Consider the following 23,185-nt stretch of genomic DNA (forward strand, 5'->3'; position numbering starts at 1 on the left):
ACAGGGTCACAGATGCAGAGCGCTTGACCATTTTAATAATGAAGTCTAATTGCCGCACAGCTGCTACAGAAGTCATTCGGGGAAGGGCCTGGAAGCATCAGATGATGTCTGAGGCTGATTCGCTGAGCCACTTCAAATGTGACAGAATATCAGGTCAGTCAGAAGGTAAAGGAGCAAGGTGGTGAAAGCACCAGCTTGGATGCCAATGGAGGACAAATGAAACATGGTACCCATCTTACCATCATGGTATCATGGGCCTTAAAATCTCTTAACTCTGAGAAGTGACCAGGAGCATGATGGGAAATACACAGTAGGGGTGTTCTATGGCATTCTAAGATAGCTAAAAGCAAGTCATGTATGAACGAAGCATTTTCACGTGGGTTACAGTCTTTCTTTCCAGTCTAGGTACCACTCTGTGTGTGTGTGTGTGTGTGTGTGTGTGTGTGTGAGAGAGAGAGAGAGAGAGAGAGAGAGAGACAGAGACAGAGAGAGACAGAGAGAGAGAGAGAGAGAGAGAGAGAGAGAGAGAGAGAGAGAGAGAGAGAGAGAGAGAGAGAGAGAGAGAGAGAGAGAGAGAGAGAGAACCTGGTGCTTTTCCTTTAAAGTGTGGGGTTAATTTTAAAGTTATTCACTTCAGTGTTTTGAACTAAAGAAATCTTGTGGGAGGAGCTTCATCAAGAATTCTACTGTTGATGTCAAAATGGAAGCCAGAAAGTGTGGGTGTTATCTGCCTGCGAACATGCGTGCAGTTACCATAATCTGTTTTCTAGATCTGGCCAAGTGATGTGGAACAGAAAGCATTTTGTCCCTCATGTCAAGAGGAGGGAAAGGAAGATCTGACCTCAGTTTAGAGCAAGTAGCAGAGAGATAAGGGTGTGTGTGCCGGAATGAGGAAAGTGCTCGCTTGAATAAGTCCTGGTTTTGAAAGTGACGACAAGAGGAAGAGCTGAACTGTAACTTGAAAAGTGAAGTTAAAGTAAAGAGAAAAGATGAATGCTATTAACAGAAGATGGCAAGTAAGACGTTAATTGAAATATGTACCTGCATTTGCATTTAAAAAATATTTCTGACATTATCCAAAAAGAAATGTATTCTTTGCCTGACTTAGGTAACTGTAACCCCTCTGTCCATCACCTTTATAATAACAACAAAAATAAATTAATTAAAAAACCAACTGAAAAAACTAAAATGATGCTCAAATTAATTTGCTAATTTTATTTTATTTTATTTTTCACAACAGCCAGCAATGGTGGCTTATGCCTGTAAGTCCTAGCTACTCAGGAGGCTGAGATCTGAGAATTGTGGTTCAAAGCCAAGCCTGGCTGGAAAATCCATGAGATTCTTATCTTCAATTAATCACTCCTGCTCCCACAAAAAGCTGGAAGTAGAGCTGTGGCTCAAATGGTAGAGTCTTAACTCTCAAGAAGGAAGAAAGAAGAAGAAAAAAGAGGAGGAGGAGGAAGAGAAGGAGGAGGAAGAGGAGGAGGAGGAGGAGAAGAAGGAGAAGAAGGAGGAGGAGGAGGAGGAGGAGGAAGAGGAGAAGGAGGAGGAGGAGGAGAAGAAGAGGGGCTGGGAAGGTGGCTCAGTGGTAGAGTGCTTGCCTCACATGCATGAGGCCCTGGGTTGGATTCCTTGGCACCACATAAGGAGAAAAAAGCCAGAAGTGGCGCTGTGGCTCAAGTGGTAAAGCGCTAGCATTGAGCTGAAGAGGTGAAGGACAGTGCCCAGGCCCAGAGTTCAGCTCCCACACTGACCAAAAAAAAAAAAAAAGAAGGAAGAGGAGGAGGAGAAGAAAGCAGCAGCAGCAGCAGCAGCTCAGGGACAGTGCCCAGACTCTGAGTTCAAGCCCCAGTACCAGCATACATTAAAAAACCTTCGTAACAAATATAAACTAGAAAATTAGCTCACAACTCACATCTGTTATCTTAGCTACTCAAGAAGCTGAGATCTGAGGATCATGGTTTGAAGCCAGTCTATGAGACTCATCTTCAGTTAACTACCAAACCCCAGTAGAGGAGGCATGGAGCAAGCGGTAGGGTGCCTGCTGTGAGCAAAAGAGCCAGGCCAGAGGTAAGGACTTTAGTTCAAGTCTTGTACACCCCCCCCAAATTAGTTCATACTAATTAAATTAGTTCATAAGAATTGAAGATTAGTTCCAAGTGTTAAAGGTTAATTTGCTATTTTAAGTAAAAAAGGAAAAGAGCATATTGAAAGACTTTGTGGGTCATGAATGATGTATTTAGTATGTTTGGAAAGCCAAGAGGAACCAAACTTCGGTTGCTGAATACTAAAAAAAAAAAAATGTTAAAACCACCTTACTGTTCTTAAGATGCCTCTGCTCCGCTCCAGGTGTGGAGCCCGCCCCACCCCTGATGCATGAACTGACAAGTCCAGGGCTCCTTCTTTGCATCCCTGCCCCCTCTTCCCTGGCCTCCAGACCTTACTCGCCCTTTAACCTAAGCAAGCTGTTGTCCCCACCTGCTCTCTCAGCAGACCTGTCCCTTCCTCTGCACCTTGCACTGAGCCCCTGCTTCTGTTGACCCTGGTGCTGAGTCTCCACGTTCCTGCCCACCCTCTACCGTCTCCTGGGGCTGTGTTCTGATCTCGGATGATTCCTGCTGTCTTCCAGCTTCAGTCACCATCCACGCTCGCTTCCTGAGCGTCTTTGCTCAGACCTTGTCCTTGTCTTTGCTCAGACCTGCAGCCTGCAACGCCCTTTGCTGTACCCTTGCCATCCCCAAGCTTACTCACTGCTTCCTAGGTCAAGCTCTTTGTCCAGGGCTGCCTGGGCAGGCTTGGTCTGTCTGTCTGTCTGTCTGTCTGTCTGTCTGTCTGTCTCTCTCTCTCTCTGCCCTCTGGGCCCCTGTAGCACTCATTCTCCCAAGGCTGAATGGCTTACCCACATCCCACTAATGCTCTTGGTGGGTCTGACTTACAACCAGATTATGATCTCCTTTAGGGCAGGATCAGGGTCTTAAATATCTCTCTCTTGATAGCACCTAGCAGAGGGGCTGGTGAATGGGAGGTAGTTACACCATCCTTATTGAGTTACATGTTATTTCTTCAAGTGCCCCAGCCATGAATTACCTTAGTGACAACTTACTCAAATGGCTGGCTGGCACATACAGACATACAGACAGATACATGAAATCTAAGAATAACAGCAGCAACAACGATTTCTCCCCCCACCCCCCAACACACACACAGTCAATGGAAGTTCTGGGAGCAAAACAGACCAGTGGGATCTGGCAGCTGTCCTCCCTGCAAATCTAAAAGCCGCAGACACGGTAAATTACTATGGGTAATTTGGTTGCTTGTAGAAATCACCATGGTGAGTGCTACAGATTTAGAAAATTTTAAGGCAGTAGAAAATGCATGAGGCAAATGAATGTACATCCACAGAGAACAGCTAAATGCTTACTCTTTAAAGTATAATCATTACTGAAGTATTATTGATATGAGATAAATGCACAGATCTTAAACAGAAGCTCAGTGGATTTTCATCAAGGGAATACAGGCATGAAACCAGTGTCCAGGTCAGAGAGGGTGGTGTATGCTTTGTCTAAGCACTGCCTGCCAGACTCCCAGGACAACCACAAACCTGATTTCTCTCTCTCTTTCTTTTTCTTTCTTTTCTTTCCTTTCTTTCTTTCTTTCTTTCTTTCTTTCTTTCTTTCTTTCTTTCTTTCTTTCTTTCTTTCTTTTTATTTCTCTCTCTCTCAATTCTCTCTCCCTTCCTTTCTTTTTCTCTATCTTTCCCTCTCTCTTCCTTTTTCTTTCTTTCTCTCCCTTTCTCCTTCTCTCCATCCCTCCTAATCCCTTCCACCTTGTCTTCTTCCCCCTCTCCCCCTCCCTCCCTCCCCTTCTTTCCTTTCCTCCCTCTCTCTCCCATCCTCTCTCTCCTCCTCCCTCCCTGTCTCTCCCCACCTCCCCCAGTCCTAGTGCTTAAACTCTGGGCACAGTCCCTGAGCTTCTTTTGCTCAAGGCTAGCTCTCTACCATTTGAGCTACACCTCCACTTCCAGCATTTTTGGTGGTTCACTGGAGATAAGAGTCTCACAAATTTTCCTGCCTGGGCTGTCTTCACTGCAATCCTCAGATCTCAGCCCCCTGAGTAGCTATGATGACAGGTGTGAACCACTGGCACTTGGCAACCCTGATTTTTTTTAACTTATTACTTTTCTGGGGTTTAAACTCATGTTGGCTAAGAAGGTACTCTGCCACTTGAGTCATGCCTCTAGCACGGGATTCTTACTTTTTTTTTTTTTTGTCGGTCGTGGGGCTTGAACTCTGGGCCTGGGCGCTGTCCCTCAGCTCTTCAGCTCAAGGCGAGCGCTCTACCACTTGAGCTACAGCGCCACTTCCGGTTTTCTGGTGTTTTATTGGAGATAGGAGTCTCGGGGTCTCTCCTGCCCGGGCTGGCTTTGAACTGCAATCCTCAGATCTCAGCCTCCAGAGTAGCTAGGATTACAGGCGTGAGCCACCAGCGCCCGGCGATTCTTACTTTTTAACACTGCAGATCCACTGCATCAGCGCCTGCCCTTCGAATAAATGATTACACAGGACACAGTTTTCTGCTTGGCTGCCTGTCTTCAACATTATTTGATGAGATCTACCAATGCTGTCTTGAGTAGCAATAATTCATCTTAAATCAATAAGCGAGTGTTTCTTCACTTGCATTACAAACGGAGCCATCAGGTGCCGAGGCATAAGGCATCCAAATCTCTTCCTTCCAGCGGAGAGTCACTCCAAGTACAACTACCTATCTTATGGCATATAGCTGGCAATTCCTCAGCACACATGTTTAGAGCAAATGCGCGAGGAGGCAGGGTTACAGGGCACCCCAGGGGAGGGGGAGGCCCGCAAACTCTCTGCATACTTTTTGTCTCATGATGGATGGTTTGAAAAGTCAGTCTGATCTCCCAATCTCTACAATTTTCAGTGCATCTTTTAGCTTTTTTTTTTTTTTTAAGCTAACGTTGGAGAGAATTTGTTTTCACTCTTGTATGTGTTTTGACAGACTGATGGTTTGCTGAGGCACACGAACACGAAGACACAGAGGAAGAATCTCGGACTGCACGCGCTACACCAATGGAGAAGAATCACCTGTGTTTTCCAGCTTTAGAAAGGGCGTGTCCAGCACTTCCACCACCTTATTGCTTTACCCACTACACATTCCATCTCGAAAGTCTGCCTAACCTGAGGGCACCTGCCTACCTTGGGGATTAAAGAAACCAGTCATCCAGAACACATTAGGCCTCCCATCGAAGATCCAGGTAGAAAACTGAGCGTTCCTTTCCAAAAGTTCGGTAAACCAGAAGCCCAGGGTGGAGGAATCCCAGGACACCCTCTTCCAGAGCTGAGGGATTCGAGCGTCATACATGTTGTCCAGGGCGTCTCTCAGGTTCTGGAGAAGGGAAAGTTCCAAACAGGTGAATTCAGAAAGAGCAACAAAAAGAAGGAGGAAGGGGAGAGCAGACCGCCGACAGAGGAACGGCTCACCTCGCTCATGATGATGGTACCTTCAATGGCCAACTTGAGGTCACTCAGGCTGCTGCGAAGTATTGAGATGACCCTTTGCATCCTGTCAATTTCTTGTCTGAGAAATATGTTCATTGAATTAAGATGCCCCATCTTTACCAAGCGAGCTTTCACCTAAAAGAAAGATTACCACATGCCTAAAAGAGCCGGCTAAAGTCATCTGTCATTCCCACCCCGTGACCTCTCCAATCCTAATACTTTTTCTTCTTCTCACTAGATCTCTAGCTGACCAAACAGACTCTAAAATAGCTCTTGCAGAACTGAATTTGCCATTAAATCACCCATTTTTTTCTGAGCTTAAAAAACCACTGTTCAACTGAAATGATTTTTATTTCCTACTGATTGTACTTCGTTGATAATTGCAAATGTACTTTAAAAAGCTGAAAGAAAATTGTACCTATTTCCCCTTTCAAATGATTAAGTACTAAGTGTCAGTTAGATATTCTTTCACAATCTAACCTTTATGAGAGCACTGTGGGGTTTCTTATCATTATGCATGCAGAGTTATTAGAATGTCACAAAAAGTTAACATAGACAAAATCTTTACTGAGCGACCGCCAGTGAATAGCATTAACTGTAGTTTCCTAAGATGGTGAGGGCTACGGCTACGGTGGCTACAAGAGTGTCTCGCCTGAGCTAATCAGTGAAAAGATCTGACTCTGTAAGAGAGCTGCTGAGCACTTGTCATTTCTTCCTTTGGGCATATATCATTCACTGACGACTTTAAAGAGATCAATACAAAAGCCTCTGGTTGGTGGGAACAATAAACAAAAATAATGATTGAAAACTAAACCTATACACATTCACATTTTAATGTGGTGATATATGCCAAGAAAAGACTGACTGAAAATACTGGCAGGAGCTCATGAAGAGGCCTTGAACTTCCTGCTGGCCATGGCCCAAGACATGCTGGATTAGGAGGCTGAGGATGGACACAGGCAATGGGAGAGAATTTAATGTGGTTGTGTCAGTCCAATCACCAGCAAGCCAGCGATTGTAGGATTCTGTGCTGGAGAAGTCCACGCCCCCTTCCTGAGGTACGGGATGTGAGCACTTCCCGGTCCGCAGACCTTCCTTCCCACTTTACAGACCAGGCCTCTGCATGGGGCAGAAGGGGTCTTGGCAGCAGACACCTTCCTGGCACTCCAGGTGTAATCCTGAGTCTTATGCGTGCTAAGCGAGTGTTCCAACATTCTCAGCCCCTCACAGGGGAGCTTTCAAAATCTTTGTTTCTACAGGAAGCCATTTATTTCAAAATCTTAACCAAATGCCTTGGTGCCATCCATGTAGCAGAAACCCAAAAAATCTTTAAGACGGCTTGTATTGTTGGAGAACTGGTTAAGAGTTTCTGGAGCCAGATCATGTTTGCTCAAATTCTTGCTCTACCCCTTAGCTTGGTTCTGCTGGTGCTCTCTTGAGAAGTAAGAGTTATCACGTGTATAAGGCACTTAGGGATTAAAAGAATATTAAAAAGGGATCCCTCCCCCACAGTATAACCCCTGCTTTCACTATATTTGATGTCAGTATAACTTGTGGAGGAGATGGGGAAAAACCAGTTGTTTAAGGATACAGGTAGACCTGTTGCAACAATGAGAAGTACAAGTTGTCATGTCCAAAACGAGCTTTACAACGTCGGTGGGGGGGGGGGGGAAGGTGGGGGAAGGAGAAGGATTGGGATTGGGGGGGAGGGGGGAGGCTGGGAAGGGATGTGAAGGGCAAACACAGAAGGAGGCTGCAATGCTTGGTAAGAAATGTACGCATTATCCTGCCCATGTAATTGTAACTCCTCTGTACAGTATGTTCACAAATAAAATTAAATTAAATTTAAAAAAAAAGAATATTAAAAAGGGAATAACAGAAAAGCCTAATAGAAAATAATGTGTTAAAAAAGAGAGAATAGGGGCTGGGAAGGTGGCTCAGTGGTACAGCACTTGCCTTGCAGGCATGAGGGCCTGGGTTCGATTCCTCAGCACCACATAAGCAAAAAAAAAGAAGCTGGAAGTGGTGCTGTGGCTCAAGTGGTAGAACGCTAGCCTTGAGCTGAAGAGCTGAGGGACAGCGCCCAGGCCCAGAGTTCAGGCCCCACAACCGGACCCCTCCCCCCCCAAAAAAGAGAGAATAACTTATTTTTTGTTTTGAAGTTTTGAAAAATGGCTAAGCTAAATGAACATGAGAGTTTAGTAATGTAGTTGATGGAAATTTGCTAGACAGGCCATCTGCCAGGCATTCTAGGGCAGGTAAGTTACTGTTTCCATGGTAAACAGCTTCTGTTCAGATGTACGGGTAAATAATCAGAGTGGAGTTTCACTGACCCAGCCAAATGCAACATGTCAACTCTAGGAGAAATCCAACAACTCTATGGTCAACTCTAGGAAGAAAAATGGCAGCAGGAGAGCTAGATGATAAGCCTCAAAAGAAGTGCAGGCTCCAAACAATAACCAGTGGCAGGCAGGAGGCCTGGAGTCCAGGCAACCTCAGGGCTCCTGGCTGCCAGGTGCCCCAGAATGGTGAAGCCATTAGCCGCTGACCTGTCCATCAAGATGTTAAATCTGACCCAGGCCAGTCTAGGATTCAGGCAAAGCTATGTCCAGCAATGGAAGAACAGGAAAGAGGAGGCTTAGGCTGGACAGAAAACACAACCCTTCCCACTTGCGTGAAGGAGGCTGAGTTGAAGCGTTCCTGAATTTTAAAAGCAGTCTGACATTCTATCATAAATAAGTATGAATCTAGAGTGGATTGCTTTTATAATACCAGAAACATATTAGTTGACTCTTTCATTCCCTCAGGAGTTTGCAGTGAGTGGGGTTCATCAGAGGCTATGTGATTTAGACTATAACTTCCCAAGTAGTTGGGACTACGTGTGCTCTACCACACCCACTCATTATTTGTTGAGATGATCTCATCTTCTAACTTTTTCCAATGCACACCTCCCTATCTCTGACTTAAGAGTACCTGAGATTATAGACCTGGATAATCCACACACATCTTCATAAAATTTTTGCCTCTGAAAACAGTTATCTTAAAAAACAAAGTGTCATTTATGTTAACATATAAATTGGGTTTATTACCATTCTTTTAAAATAATTTAATATTTTAAAATATCAATAAACATGTATAGTACTTTAAATATTAAAATGTTATTATATTTGTCAAATAGAAAATATTTTTGAATGATAGATTACGTTGTAAAGGTGTTTTGAGGTTAAACACACACACACACACACACAGACAGAAATTGAGCCAGCCATTGGTGGCTCATGCCTATATCCTAGCTACTCAGGAAGCTGATCTCTGAGGATTGTGGTTCGAAGGCTACCCATGCAGGAAGGTCCATGAGACTTTTAATTTCTAATTAACTACCAAAAAGTCTGAAATGGAGGTGTGGCTCAAATGGTAGAGCCCTATAGCCTTGAGTGGAAAAGTTTAGGGACAGTGTCTAGGCCCTGAATTCAAGCCCTAGGACTGGAGCATGCATGCACGCGCACGCACACACACACACACACACACACACACAAATGGAGAACACTGGGTGTTGCAGTACATGCCTGTGGTCCCAGCTACCCAAGTATCAGAGGTTGGAAGTTCCTGGTTCAAGGCATGAAAGACAATGGGGAAAGGGGTCAGAATGAATGGCAGTCATAATTCAGACGATGCTTGAGGGAGGGTAAGGAAGAGAAGAACAAAGGGTAAAATGCATGTTGAAAATGAAGGGGGAATGGCAGAGAGCAGGAGTGACTGACCCATACCACCCAGGCCTGTGCTCAGCTGGGTGGAGCCCGGGCACCATTGGGCAGGGGAGGGGCTCACCTCATGGGGAATGTAATCCGGGGGCAGCTTGCTCAACATGTCTTCAGACAGCCTGTACACGATGGCCTCGCGGGTCTCCCCCACTCCTCCTCCGCTCTCTTTGGGCTGAATGTTGGTGATTGTTTCAAGAACGTCGGAAGCGGTGTTGCTCTGATAGCTGGCAGTAAGGAACGAAGTGAGATATGGTGATATTACTGAAGTTGTACATCTGCATCCTGCAAATAGAGCAGTTACACCTCTGCACAGTCACCTTAAGGAAAGGGTGAGACACCCATCTGAACAAGATGATGCGACTGCTTTCATGAACAACCTTTCTAAAGACAACGGAAAACATAGGTAAGATTCGAAGAGATAAGTACAATTACCTTACAATAAAAGACATTAAATTAAAAAAAAATCCTCCAAGTCAACAAAACGCAGAGTGAAAACTGGAATCCAGAGGTGTTAAGTCAGACTGTACTCTGGGGACATCAACTGACCCTGATGTTCAAATCTAAATCTAAATCTGAGACCGACTGGGGCTGTGCCCTCAGGAAATGGGTGATGTAGAAAGAGTCTGCCTGTGATACTTCATTCTATCTAGCTATGAGGATGAAATAGAAAACTATACACATGAATAGCATACTTAAAAAAGAACAAACCAGAACATCTGGGAAAAAAAAAGATAGGTTCTAAAACTTAGAACCTATATTAGTGTTTTTCACTGCTATAACAAACTACCACTAAGTCTGCAGCTTAAAACACCACAAATTTACTATCTTATAGCTTGGTGAGTCAACTATGACACAGATCTCACTGGGCTAAAATCAAGGTGTTGGCAGGGCTAGATTTCTTGTAAGTGGTTGGGAAAGATTTATTTCCTTGCTCGATATATTACTGGCAGAACTCATTTATTTTTGGTTGTAGGACTGAGATCCCCAATTCCTTGCTAGCTATCAGCTGAGGGTCCTCCAGAGTTTCTAGAAGCATTCCTGGTGACCTTCTCCTACCCCTTCCAAGGCAGAAAGGACAGATTAAGTGCCTTTAATCATCTGAATCTCCTCCTTCTGCCACTTCAACTCTGTTTCCCTCTTTAAGAGCTCTTGTTATTAGATTGGGCCTGCTAGGATAACCCAGAACAACATCCCTATTTTAATGTCGCTTTGTCTCAGACCTACATGTCTTTTGTCATATAAGGTTGACACCTGTCTCCAGCTTCTGGAGAATATAATACTGATATTATTCTGCCTGCCATAACAGCTAGTACATAATGGATTCAATAGCATATTGGATACAGATGAAGAGAGAACTTTAGAAGTAGAAAGCAGCCAGGCACCAGTGGCTCATGACTGTAATCCTAGCTACTCAGGATGCTGAGATCTGAGGATCACAGTTCAAAGCTAGTTCAAAGTCGGTGAGACTTTTATCTCCAATAAACTGCCAGGAAACTGGAAGTGGTGCTGTGGCTCAAGTGGTAGAGTACAAGCCTTGAGCTGAAGAGCTGAGGGACAGCACCCAGGCTCAGAGTTCAAGCCCCATGACCAAAAAAGAAAGAAAGAAAAAGAAATGGAAAATAGATCTGATATTACGTAGAATCTGCACAGGAGAAAATAAGTAGAAAATGATGAGAGAAAAGCTAAGAGACATGTAGGCCACAGGGATAAACTCTAATGGACAGCTCAGTAAAGTTTTGGAGAGATAGAAGACTGACAATAAAACAGAGAAAATAAATGAAATAATGACTCCGAGGAAGATGAACCTTACATAGAATGCACAAACAAGTAAGAATCGTATGCAGATGCAACACAGTAAGACAGGAATACCAGAGTACTTAAAAAGCAGCCAGAGATTCATAAACCAGACTATTTAGGAAAAAATAACATACTGACCCAGTCAGTTTCTTAACAGCAGCAACAAAATCTACAATGATGGAAAAGAGTATTCTATCTAGTATCCATTGTAGGTAAACTGGTGCAGTCAACTTTGGAAAATAGTTGGGCAGGTTCTTGACATGTTAAGAATACATCAACTGGGCTGGGAAGGTGGCTTAGTGGTAGAGTGCTTGCCTCGCATACATGGGGCCCTGGGTTCGATTCCTTAGCACCTCATAAGCAGAAAAAGCCAGAAGTGGAGCTGTGGCTCAAGTGGTAGAGTGCTAGCCTTGAGCTAAAGAGCTCAGAGACAGCGTCCAGGCCCAGAGTTCAAGCTCCACAACCAACAACAACAAAACAACAAAAAAAATCAACCGTATGACCCAATAATTTCCTCCCTAGTCATTTAATGCCTATCCACTTGTGGTTGAATGTCTATCTACAAAATGTGGCCATCCACAGGGACACTACTGGATAATAAAAGACAGTGAAATACAATATTGACTGGCCCATGCTACAATATATATGAACTTCAAAAACGCTTAATTCAAGGCTCCAGACACAAAAGGCTATACATATATATATATATATATATATATATACATATTTACATATTATACTATACTATACTTGCAAGTAATATTCAGGAAAGACAGAAAACAGATTATTAGTTGCCTGATGCTGGGCTGAGGATGGGTTGCAGTTGAGATTAACTCCAGATGAGAACAAGACATTATTTGGGGATGATGGAAATGTTCAAAAATTAGACTGCAGTGGTTGTTACATGGCCCACAAACATTAAAAATCATCTTCATATCCACCTGACAGGAAGGGATTTATAGAAGCACATTATGCCTCATTAAAACTATTTTCCAGGGTTGGGGATGTTGCTCAGTGGTAGAGCACTTGCTCACAAGCTCAAAGCCCTGGGTTCCTTCCCCAGCATTGCAAAAACGAAAACTAAAACAAGTAGTTTTCAAGTAAGGAAGGCAAAAATAAGACATATCAGAAAAGAGGAAAAGACTGAACCACCACCAAGCCTTCACTGGAGGAAATCCAAAGAATATACATGAGAAAGGAGAAAAATGATTCTAATGAAAGTGTGAGGTATAGAAAAGAACTGATGTGTAAATCTAAATAAGCATTATAGTGTAAAAACAACTGCAGATCTAACTGTGGGACTGGGAGGGGAAAAAAACCCAAACAAGATAGAATTAAAGCATGGGACTCTCAGCAGAGAGCTTTAGAACTAAGAGATTCTGAATGATGAATACATTCATTTTAGACTTAGTTCAGAATGGGTATTATGATTTCTATGGGTGCTGTAAACTAGAGAAAGGGGGAAATGGAATGGGAAAAACTTACTCACCAAAAGGAAGGAGGAGGAGAAAGAGAAGGAGAAGGAGAAAGAAGAACAAGAGGAGGAGGAAGTAGAGGAGGTGGAGGAAGAAGAGGGAGGAGGAGAAAGAAACGTAATATAGAAATAGTATACAAAAGGCAATGTTTTATACTCTATTTAACCATGGGTTTACTCTTGTACATTTACTCAGTATTTGATAAAGTAGTTTTTAAAAGAAAGTGTGAGGTATGTTTTGGTGTGTGTGTGGGGGGACATGCATGAGTGCGGTATGTTTCTGTGAACCTGGAGCATTTGTCGCTGACTTGCTTCTGTTGGTTTGTTGACCTTGAGGCAGCTTCGCCAGTGGAAGATTGCCTTTCTCTGTTTTTCAGAATGGAAGTGGTTTTAATATTCTATTATGAAAATCACACTTTTTTTTTAAACTGAGAACATAATACAGAAAAACATAAAGCAAAAAGGATGACTTAAAAAAATAACCTATCATACAGAAATCTCAGTCAGAATGGCTTTCTAGAATTTAATACCTGAACCCAGAATATGATACACAAAAATGAGACCATAACTGACTATTGTTCCCCGTGAGGTTATTCTGCAGCCTCTGAATGATGCCTCACCTCAGCAGTGAATACACAGTCCAGCACCTCTTCTGTCGACTCTACAGAGTTTCAGAGAGCCTTATCAAGACTTACGGTTATAAAGACTTACTGTTATAAAGTCTTGTACATATATCTTGTCTGAGGTGTGTTCCCCCCCCCTCACAGAAACACACCTCACCCGTGTGTGTGTGTGTGTGTGTGTGTGTGTGTGTGTGTTGCCAGCCTCCCTCCCTTCCCCCACCCCCAGAAAGACTCTCCTCTCACTTTTCTCATTAGTGTATGGGAAGAGAAACTCACACCCTTTTCTCTCATTATTCCTAGGTGTGAATTAAACAAGCTTTTGTGGAACTTGCTGCACTGTCAGAATTCTAAGCAGCTACTCACTGATAAAAGTTATCCTGGCTCTTTGCACTTTTGTGGGAACAGAGGGAACCTAAGCAGCTGGCCTTTGCAACCCCTCAGGAATGAAGCAGAGGAAGGGGGGACATACTTCCCCAAAGGACGTCTGTCTGATGAGCAGGTCGAATAGTACGTGTGAACCCAGACATTGTATCCAGCTGTCTCCCATCCAAGGGTCTCAGCCAGGTAAATGCACATGGCACCATGCTTTACATACTGGACTCCTAGTCAATACAGTGATTAGGGCAGTCCTCACATCAGACTTAGTGAATGCTTATCTCCCCATCCAGAGTTAGGTCACTGGCCAGGTGCTGGTGGCTCATGCCTGTAATCCTAGCAACTCAGGAAACTGAGATCTGAGGATCAAAGTTCAAAACCAGCCTGGGCAAGAAAGTCCATGAGCTTCTTATCTCTAATTAACCACCAAAAAAAACCCAGAAGTGGAGCTGTGGCTCAAAGTGGTAGAGTGCTAGCCTTGAGTAAAAAACAGCTTAGGCACAACACCCAGGCCCTGAGTTCAAGCCCCACAACAAAAAGAACACAAAATACAGAGTCAGGTTATTGCTTCCATATTACCTTTACATATGTGAATTTCACAGAAGGGCTCATTACATAGAAGTTGCTTTTAATGAATCAGAATTGAGTTTGCATTATATATGTCATGTATAATTTTTGTTTATTTATGTAGTACTGAGGAATTGAACCCAGGACTTCATGCATATTAGACAAGCACTCTACCACTAAGCCACATTCCCAGCCCAGTCATGTATAATTTTTAAACTGTAAAATTACTTTATTTTGTGGGCAACTCCTACTCAGATATTGGGCTCTTAGAAGATGCAAGAAGACACTCATTTTAAAGATGGAAAGATGAGTACTTCGAACATTCACACCCTTGAAAATGTGAACAGAGAGCAAAGTATTTCAGTAAAATGGCACAAAAGATACTCGCAGCCCATTTCTGAACTTTGGAGTTTTGTGTTTTAAGAAATGTTTATTTGAGTGGGCTGGGGAGGTGACTCAGTGGTAGAGCACTTGCCTTGTATGCATGAGGCCCTGAGTTCGATTCCTCAGCACCACATAAGCAGGCGGAAGTGGCGCTGTGGCTCAATTGGTAGAGTGCTAGCCTTGGGCTGAAGAGCTGAGGGACAGTGCCCAGGCCCAGAGTTCAGGCCCCATGACCGGACCCCCCAAAAAAAATGTTTACTTGATATATAATAATTGTGTATCACACAATCCTAGGTTTTAAACAAAGTGCATAGGTAGTAGTGGCAAAATGCAAGTAAACTCTAAAGGAGAAGTCTTACAACAATATCTGACAACAAAATGAAATCATTACAGGTGGTGGATTCACAGGTTGTCATTCACCTTTTTTTTTTTTTTTTCTTTTTCCTGTCAGTCGTGGGGTCTGAACTCTGGGCCTGGCGCTGTCCCTCAGCTCTTCAACTGAAGGCTAGCGCTCTACCACTTGAGCCATAGCACCCCTTCCAGCTTTTTCTGCTTATGTGCTGCTGAGGAATCGAACCCAGGGCCTCATGCTTGCAAGGCAAGCACTTGACCACTGAGCCACCTTCCCAGCCCTCACTTTTTTTTTTCCCAGAAACTTAAACTTGTGTGTGATTCATAGTATCCCCTGGGCTCCATCTAGCTTTAGATTCTGTGGAGACAGAACATGCTGGCAAGTTGCTCCTAGGGACAATGGAGGTGTTGCTACCCACGGTGATGACTAACACAGAACCAGAAACACCAGGCCAGGCTGAGTAACACCCAGTCTCTGACTCCCCCACAAACTCCTCCAGCCACATTTCCCTGGACTCCTCCAGCCCTTTGCGTCTTACCCCATACAAATCTGAAACTAGTCTCGTGATTTCTTATCCCTTCTTGAACGCTTTCTCATCCCATCTCTCTGAACGGCGGTCTTCTCCCAGTTGCCCAACTGGAATCTTCAGAGATGGGGCCTCTGAACCATCCCTCCCCGGGCTCTCTTGCTTTTCTACGTCCCATCCCCACATCCTTTCTTGTACTCAGCCTTATTACCAGCCCTACCACCTGCACAACGGTCCCAGATTCCTTACCACAACACCCCCAATCTGCACAAACCACACTGCGTCTGTCCTTCACATCTGTGTGAGCTCTGTCTTCCCCTACCCCATCCGAGAAAGCTGTGCTTGGTTCCCAGCTACCCACTACACTGTTCCTTCTTCATGCCCTTTCCCCAGTCATCTTGACTATTTCTTCGTCTATGGTGTGGTCTTTTCCACCCACGTTTCTCTTCCTTGTACTCGGTCCCTGCTGCACACCTCATTTCTAACATGAGAACCATGCATCCTTTAAGGCATAACTTAAATGTGACATCCCACACTACTTTTCTTTGATCCCAAAGTTGGAATGTATTGTTCCTTCATATGTATTGCCCATATACACCACAGCAATTTCTCAGGACCCTGATTTTTGAGTTTATCAGAATACATTACATAAGTATTTGCCATTCATTCATTTTTCCCCAGGAGAGGATGAGCTCCAAGGGCAGGGACAGCATCTTACTCATCTTTGCATCTCCAAGTTAGCCAGACAGCAAGTTCTCAATAAATGTTTGTTTGTTGAATTAAAGCCAGTTGGCTGGAATTGTATTAAACTTCAAATACAACAGAAAGCAATTCTCCAATATTTAAAGGGCATGAAAATTTAATTATCTGTTCCTTCTTATGGTAAAAATTTAGCACACGAATATTGCTATTTTTCTTTTCTTGCCACATCTCTACCTTACAAAGGGACATATATCTATGTAGATATATAGATATAATATTGCATCCTTGACTTCTGATAACTTAATTTTGTTGTTTTCATAGGCTATTTTCAGTGACTTTTCTTCCCTCGGGGTTACTGGTATTTTCCTTCTATTTTTTCCCAATTACTTTTAAATGCTGGGACTGTTGCCGCTGTTAAAAATTTAAGGATGGGGAAGTGGCGCTGTAGCTCAAGTGGTAGAGCGCTCGCCTTGAGCTGAAGAGCTGAGAGACAGCGTCCAGGCCCAGAGTTCAAGCCCCACGACCGACAAAAAAAATAAAATAAAATAAAAAATAAAAAAAATTTAAGGATGGGGGCTGGGAAGGTGGCTCATGCCTTGCATGCATGAGGTCCTGGGTTCGATTCCTCAGCACCACATAAGAAAAAAGCCAGAAGTGGCCCTGTGGCTCAAGTGGTAGAGCGCTAGCCTTGAGCTGAAGAGCTGAGGGACAGCGCCCAGGCCCAGAGTTCAGGCCCCAAAACCAACAAAGAAAAAAAAAGTTCAAGGATGGCTTGCAGATGCCTTTCCCCTCAAAACAGGAGAATCAGAAAGAGGAGAGCCTGCTTGACAATTATTATTATTTTTATCAACATGGGTCTTCAAAGGTAAAAAGGAAAACTGCTGTAAATTTCCACTCATGCGCACAAAATCATTCTTCAAGCCCGCCTTCACTACAAAGAAAAAAGAGCAGGACCCCAGTAGGGATCTCAGGCGCTCACTGGGCTCGCCCCCAGCTTGCTTCCCCTCTGCAGAAGTGCTCTGTGCCTGTGGCGGGAGCAATGGCACAGGCCTTCGTGGGGGCCGCCATCTTGTTTCCGTTGGCTCTGACTAAGTTCCCAGGCACTCTGGGGAGAGGCTGATGGGGAGGCTACAGTTGCTGCTACCTCTTACCTAAGAAGTCAGTTTTATGGTGTTTTATTGGGGGGGGGGCTCTGTCCCTCAGCTCTTCAGCTCAAGGCTAGCACTCTACCACTTGAACCACAGCGCCACTTCCGGCTTTTTTCCCCCTGCTTATGTGGTGCTGAGGAATCGAACTCAGGGCCTCATGCATGCAAGGCAAGTGCTCTACCACTGAGCCACCTTCCCAGCCCACTTTTATGGGTTTTTAAATTCTTTTATGAGGCTATCTGAAAAGAGTCCTCAAAACATACCAGTTGGGAAGGAGTGTGAAGAGAGGATTCCTTCTGAATGAGGGTGGGACCAGCTATGCAGATCTCCCCTCCCCCCTCCCCCCCCCACTGAGCCCCCAACCCCCTCCCCCAATACACATTTGATTAAGCACAGAATGCAATTGTCTAGTATTCCACAGCGATCCAACTTAGATTTCCTTTTCCACAATGTGATTTTTATGTCTGCAAAGATGTGAAAGGCAGAAGCCTAGTCAGCTGGCTATAATATAATGGAGAATTGCAAATATCTCTATATGCTTCAAACGCCCAGGGGGGTTTCAGGAAAACAGGTTCCATAAAGGCTCTGAGGTGGAGACTGAGAATTGTAATATTCCATGAATTTGGGGCCTGAGTTACTTCTTGAAGAAAATTTCTCTGAAGAAATACGGGAAGAAGTTCAATCTGTGTGGCTTGATGATTTTTTTGAGAAGTCAGGGTCATGGGCAATAAAAATGCAAAGCAGTTCAGACCCAGAACTACCTAGAAAATAAACAATTAGCCTTCTAATGAGATATTAGTGCACAGGCGTATCCAAATCAGACTGGATTCATGTATACCTTTGCACAGGAAATTCAGTAAGCATATACCAAAAAAAAAAAAAGAAAATTTCAGAAGCATCAGCTAATACTAATGGCACACATTTAAATTTGTCCTGCACAGAAATGAATAGAAAAGTTATAATAAGATTTGATAAATTTCAGTAGAAAAATATGCATAACCACTAATGAGAAAAAAAAGAGCCCAAATAAATAACTTGCTTTTGACATTGGGATCGTTGAATCTGCAGTGTTAGAACCTTATAAATCTAGATAATAAAATGTGAATACGCTGTGCATTTTTATAGTTTCTGTCACCATGATGTCTGCCCCCTTGGGAGAGATTTTTTACTTATTTTAAAGTATTTATTCAGCTTGGTATCCATATCCCCACTCCAAGATTCTGCATTTTGAAGCAAAGACTAAGGAGGGGAGAGACATGTGGCTCTTTTTTTCCAAATCTCTGTCCCGCTCAAAAATTATGAATGTGAACTTCAGAGGACACATTCTGATGAACAGAGACATGGAGTTCTTTATCATGGCCCAGTATAGCCCACGAGCTTATCTAGAAGCAGGATTAGTGGTGAGGGTAATTATGTAAATTAAGGATTCTTCTGGCATTCGCACAGACTTAGCTATTATTGAGCATATCACATGGTGTCTTTCCTGTCTCCCACTTGGGCTTGTGCCTATATTTCTCATCCCATTCAGACGTAATTCTCCATCTTTCCCACCTTAACACACCTCAAATGGGACTTAAACTCCTCTCATGTGTAGACCAGTAAATCCAATCCTCCACCATTCCTTTCCCCAGGCCAGATACAGGAGGGACATCTTGAAGTCTTTCCTTGATTTCATATAGAACTCGTATTCAAGAGTTCCATCTTCCAGAGTGACACGGGGCAGGTTTTAGCTTGGAAGCCGAGTCCCTTATTGCTTACTGTCTCCTGGTGGCTGCTGGGGGAACAGCAAGGAAGTAGAGCGAAGAAGCCATTCAAAAAGTCAGGATCATTTTGGGGAGGATGCCCAGAAGAAAGAAGAATTCAATCTAGAATGAAGAGACCCCAAACAGATGACCACAGAGCTGCAGAACATGGCCAACTACCTGAGCAAGGATCTGAAAATGGGCTGAGATGTGCTGGAGAAAGGGTGCCCTGCGATGGGTAGGTGAGAGGGGGAGCAGGGGCAAATGGGACTTGAATGGAAACAGACCAGAGGCAGGATGCTGCAAGTCTCGAAGGCCAGCCAGTTGTCCCCTCCATTTGAGGCAGATGGCTTTCTACCTGACCTCACTCAATGTGAGAAAAGATTGCTCACTGTGGTAACCTACAGCGTGAGTACCAGTGATGAGTGTGGGCCTGTGGACAGAGGTGTGAAGACAGCCTTGCACAAAGGTGGGTCCTGTCCCCTTTCTACCACTTGCTAGTGTCAGTGGATGGACACCAACTAGAGAAGAAGGTTCTCGACCATCACCCTGCTCACCAAAGCCCATCAGCTCCAGTTTACACTGGTCCTGTCCCTCCATCGGCCCCATCATCATCTCCAATCTAGGCTGATTTATGCACAGGGTCTGTAAGATTGCTCCTTGAGTCACCACGGGGCTCTAAATGAGGTTGGAGGGGTGGGCCTGGTTGGGGATGGTGGGGGAGCTTGTCTTTTATTCCAAGTGCTATTTTGATGGAGAAGAAGTGGGGGAAGAAAGATTGAGATTGGGGGGGAGGGGGGAGGCTGGGAAGGGATGTGAAGGGTAAACAAAGGAGGAGGCTGCAATGCTTGGTAAGAAATGTACGCATTGTCCTGCCCATGTAATTGTAACTCCTCTGTACAGTATGTTCACAAATAAAATTAAATTAAATTAAAAAAAAAGAAGTGGGGGAATCATGGGCTCAGTGGGGAGTTCTTGAAGGTGGAGCTGTCTGAAAGACACCCAAGTAGATACTTCATTGAAGTCACTTAAGAGGCGTGGTCTGGACAGCATAGACTTGTGTACAGCTCTTCTAAAGTTCATTGGGACAGATAAGCTCCCCTCAGGAGAGCCTGGCGGAAGGATTCGAGCAGAGCAGAGGCAGGGGACTGAGAGGCAGGCAGGCAAAGGAAAGACTTTTTAAAAAGGAGAGGCATGTTTTAAATACAATGTGAATAAAGAGAGCAAACTAAAACAACTAAAACAACTGAATGGGGAAGGTAAGAGTAAATGTGGGAGTGGAGCTGATTAAAATTCTTTATGTGGATGTATAAAATACTAAAGTGAAACACCTGTGAACAATTAGCATGCACTAAAGACATGAATGACATGCATACAAAGCAGGTTCTGTCCTGGGGGTGGTCCTCGTGGGAGGGGGAGAGGGCAAACACAAAGGGAGAGGGAGGGTGAATCTAGCTAAAATACTTCATGTGCACATGTGAATATGGAACAACAATGCTTGTCAAAGTAATGGGTCCTAATAAAAATTTGGAAAATGAAAAAAAATGAAAAAATAAAAACATGGGATGTCCCAGACCACAGTGCTACCTGGAAAGGGTAAAGGCGTTCCCTGAGAACACTTTATTATCTAGTTGTGGTCTTTGAACCATGTGCAGATTTTACAGCGTCAAATCAATAACTAAAGCCCATACACATAGCACTCAGTGACTGCAGCATGACAGAGATGCAAACATGCTTGAGCGACTTTTGAACACAGTACTCTATGTCCTCTCCATGGGATATATTCTGAGGACAAAGGATTGCAGAGACATCTTGACCTCTAGGGCTCAGCTCTGCTGCTGGGAGTGGAATCAGTGCATAAATTCTAAGCAAATGAGAAATACAGTGAAGTCATAGGGAACCAGGACACTCAGTGTGCAAGAGAAAATATATCAGGGTAGAATAAGAGGAAAGACTCTGATACACACACACACACACACACACACACACACACACACACACACACACAGGTGAGTTATTAGCATTAGATGTAGTCACTAGGAAGGCCTACAAGGAGAGAGCGAGCAGGGGGAGAAAAAGGAGGAGGCAATGTGGTTGTATGGATATAGCGACAGGTGTATAAATATACAGAGCTACAGAAAGGGAATAGGCAAGTGAATAAAATGAATGATGGTGGGCTTCAGGGTAGGAGGGTGCATGGATGTTCACTGATTCTTCTTTTTTTTTTTTTAGTCGTGAGGCCTGAACTCTAGGCCTGGGCACTATCCGTCAGCTCTTCAGCTCAAGGCTAGTCTCTACCACTTGAGCCACAGTGCCACTTCTGGCTTTTAAAATCTGCTTATGTGGTGCTAAGGAATCGAACCCAGGGCCTCATGCATGCAAGGCAAGCACTCGACCACTGAACCACCTTCCCAGCCCTCACTGATTCTTTATTGATGGTTTCTAACAGTTCACAATAAAGCCAAGGGAAGCCTTCGACCCCACTTGCTCTGTGGTTCTGTGTCTCTGGACCTTGTCTAGCTGCTTCATCTTTCTTGAAAGCTAGTGGACAAACTTGCTACAGTAAATCACAGCAGAGGATCGCTGACCTTTTTAGGCCAAGGAGAAACCGTCTCAATGTGGTTTTCCATGCTCTTCAACTGCAACTGTGACTCTTCAGGCTCTTGCCAAAATGGAATCAAAGCTCAGAGCTCTCAAAGGTGAACACTTTCATTCAGTGCTGGGGAATCAAACCCAGCCAATAAGTGGGCATTTTTTTAAATCACAAATTTACAAGTACATGGAGATTTGCCTGCATTTTTCTGTCCACTTATGTGAAGACTGTTTTATAGGTGATCCCATTGGTCAGATTCTTCTCAGTCTTGGAGAATTTAGTATCATTGATTCAGTATCAACAGAATCAATATCAACCGGCAAATCAGTATCTACTTCTGAGTATCTAAAGACACAGCACCGGAAATGGACAGATGTTCCGGATGCAATGGAATTTATATTTCAGTAGTGGTGATATATGATCACATATGAATAAAGTAGTATATGAGTTGGTGATACACACTACAGAAGAAAACCAACAACTATAGGCCAGGAGGTCAGGGCTTAGGGTAAGGGGTAGGGGAGTAGGTTGCAGTTTGTATTCAGGGTAGCCAGGGAAGGTGTCATTAACAAGGTGACATTTAAGCAATGTGGAAGATGTGCTGCAGTATTTCAGGGGAGAGGTTATGTTCCAGGAAGTGCAATTACTCTGTGGTTGGGGGCCTGTGGCTCGACTAACAGGAAGCTAAGGGGGGACAAGTGGGGGAGGACCAGGGGAGCTGAGGTCTGGGGGTGAGGTGGGGAGGACCATGGTGTTATTGGACCTTGAAGGTCTGTGTGTGAGACACACAGAGACAGGCCCTCAATCAGTCGGCTACAGTCTTAACCTCAGAGTAAGACCACTTACTTCACTGTGTCTATCTTCCAGGGCAAGTATATTTCAAGTGGATCCCCAAACATTCCTTTTATTCTGCTGCCCCTTTCCTCTTCCCAGCTAACTTCGTATAGTTTCTCCAAGTTCATAGCTAGAGGCAACGACAAAGTGCTTCCTGGCACAGTGTCTCTGTTCATGCCATGTTTTGGAGATGAAAATCATTGTGAGCCAGATTAGAGGGCATGGAAGAGGTGGGACTGACATGAGGACTAAGATGTCTGTGGGGTAGGGTGGGCCACAGAGGCGATGCCCACGCAGAAGAGCAGGCAGGGAGCTCGGATGGGGTCCCTCGGGCTTCCCCATGGAGTCTGGTGGTCTGGTCTGGAGTTCAGGGCCGGGATCTTTACAGAGAGGAGAGTCAGGGAGATCTCATCCACAGGGTTTGGAACAAAAAGGCGCTTCTTGTCTCTTCTGGGCTGGGTCTGCGCAGGGGGCAGCTCCTGATGGAAGGAGCCAGGCGGGCAAGGGTGAGGAGGGAGGCCATCCAAGAGGGTCAGGCAGGAATTCCACTTCTGTCTGTATACTGCGCCTTTTTAGGCTGCATTAATGAGCATTGTGTTTGTCATAGATTTTAGGAGAAAGAGATAACGAGCTTCCAGACTACTGTCCTATCAATGGAGAACATCAATACCAATAACACCAACTGGTTTTATGACATGACAGAGGAGAAATAATCAATGCATAAATTAGAACTTTGAGGTTGTCATAAACACCAGGGCATCAGGATTTAGTGAGAAGAGAGCAGGCCA

The 23,185-nt window shown here is 44.2% G+C and overlaps 1 protein-coding gene across 2 annotated transcripts in view; it reads right to left on the reverse strand.

The window, feature by feature from the left end:
• Dnah8 (dynein axonemal heavy chain 8) overlaps positions 1-23,185 on the reverse strand; it is a 205,509-nt gene that overhangs the window by 10,151 nt on the left and 172,173 nt on the right. For both annotated transcript variants that reach the window (XM_070023840.1, XM_070023841.1), the window contains exons 89-91: positions 9,348-9,504; positions 5,502-5,654; positions 5,217-5,406 (exon numbers count right to left, since the gene is read on the reverse strand). In XM_070023840.1, coding sequence (XP_069879941.1) covers positions 5,217-5,406; positions 5,502-5,654; positions 9,348-9,504 — 500 coding nt within the window. The remainder of the gene's footprint in view (positions 1-5,216; positions 5,407-5,501; positions 5,655-9,347; positions 9,505-23,185) is intronic.

This window comes from Dipodomys merriami, unplaced genomic scaffold (genome assembly GCF_024711535.1).
Source record: "Dipodomys merriami isolate MVZ:Mamm:240054 unplaced genomic scaffold, mDipMer1.0.p SCAF_16, whole genome shotgun sequence".
In the NCBI taxonomy this organism is placed as follows: domain Eukaryota; kingdom Metazoa; phylum Chordata; class Mammalia; order Rodentia; family Heteromyidae; genus Dipodomys; species Dipodomys merriami.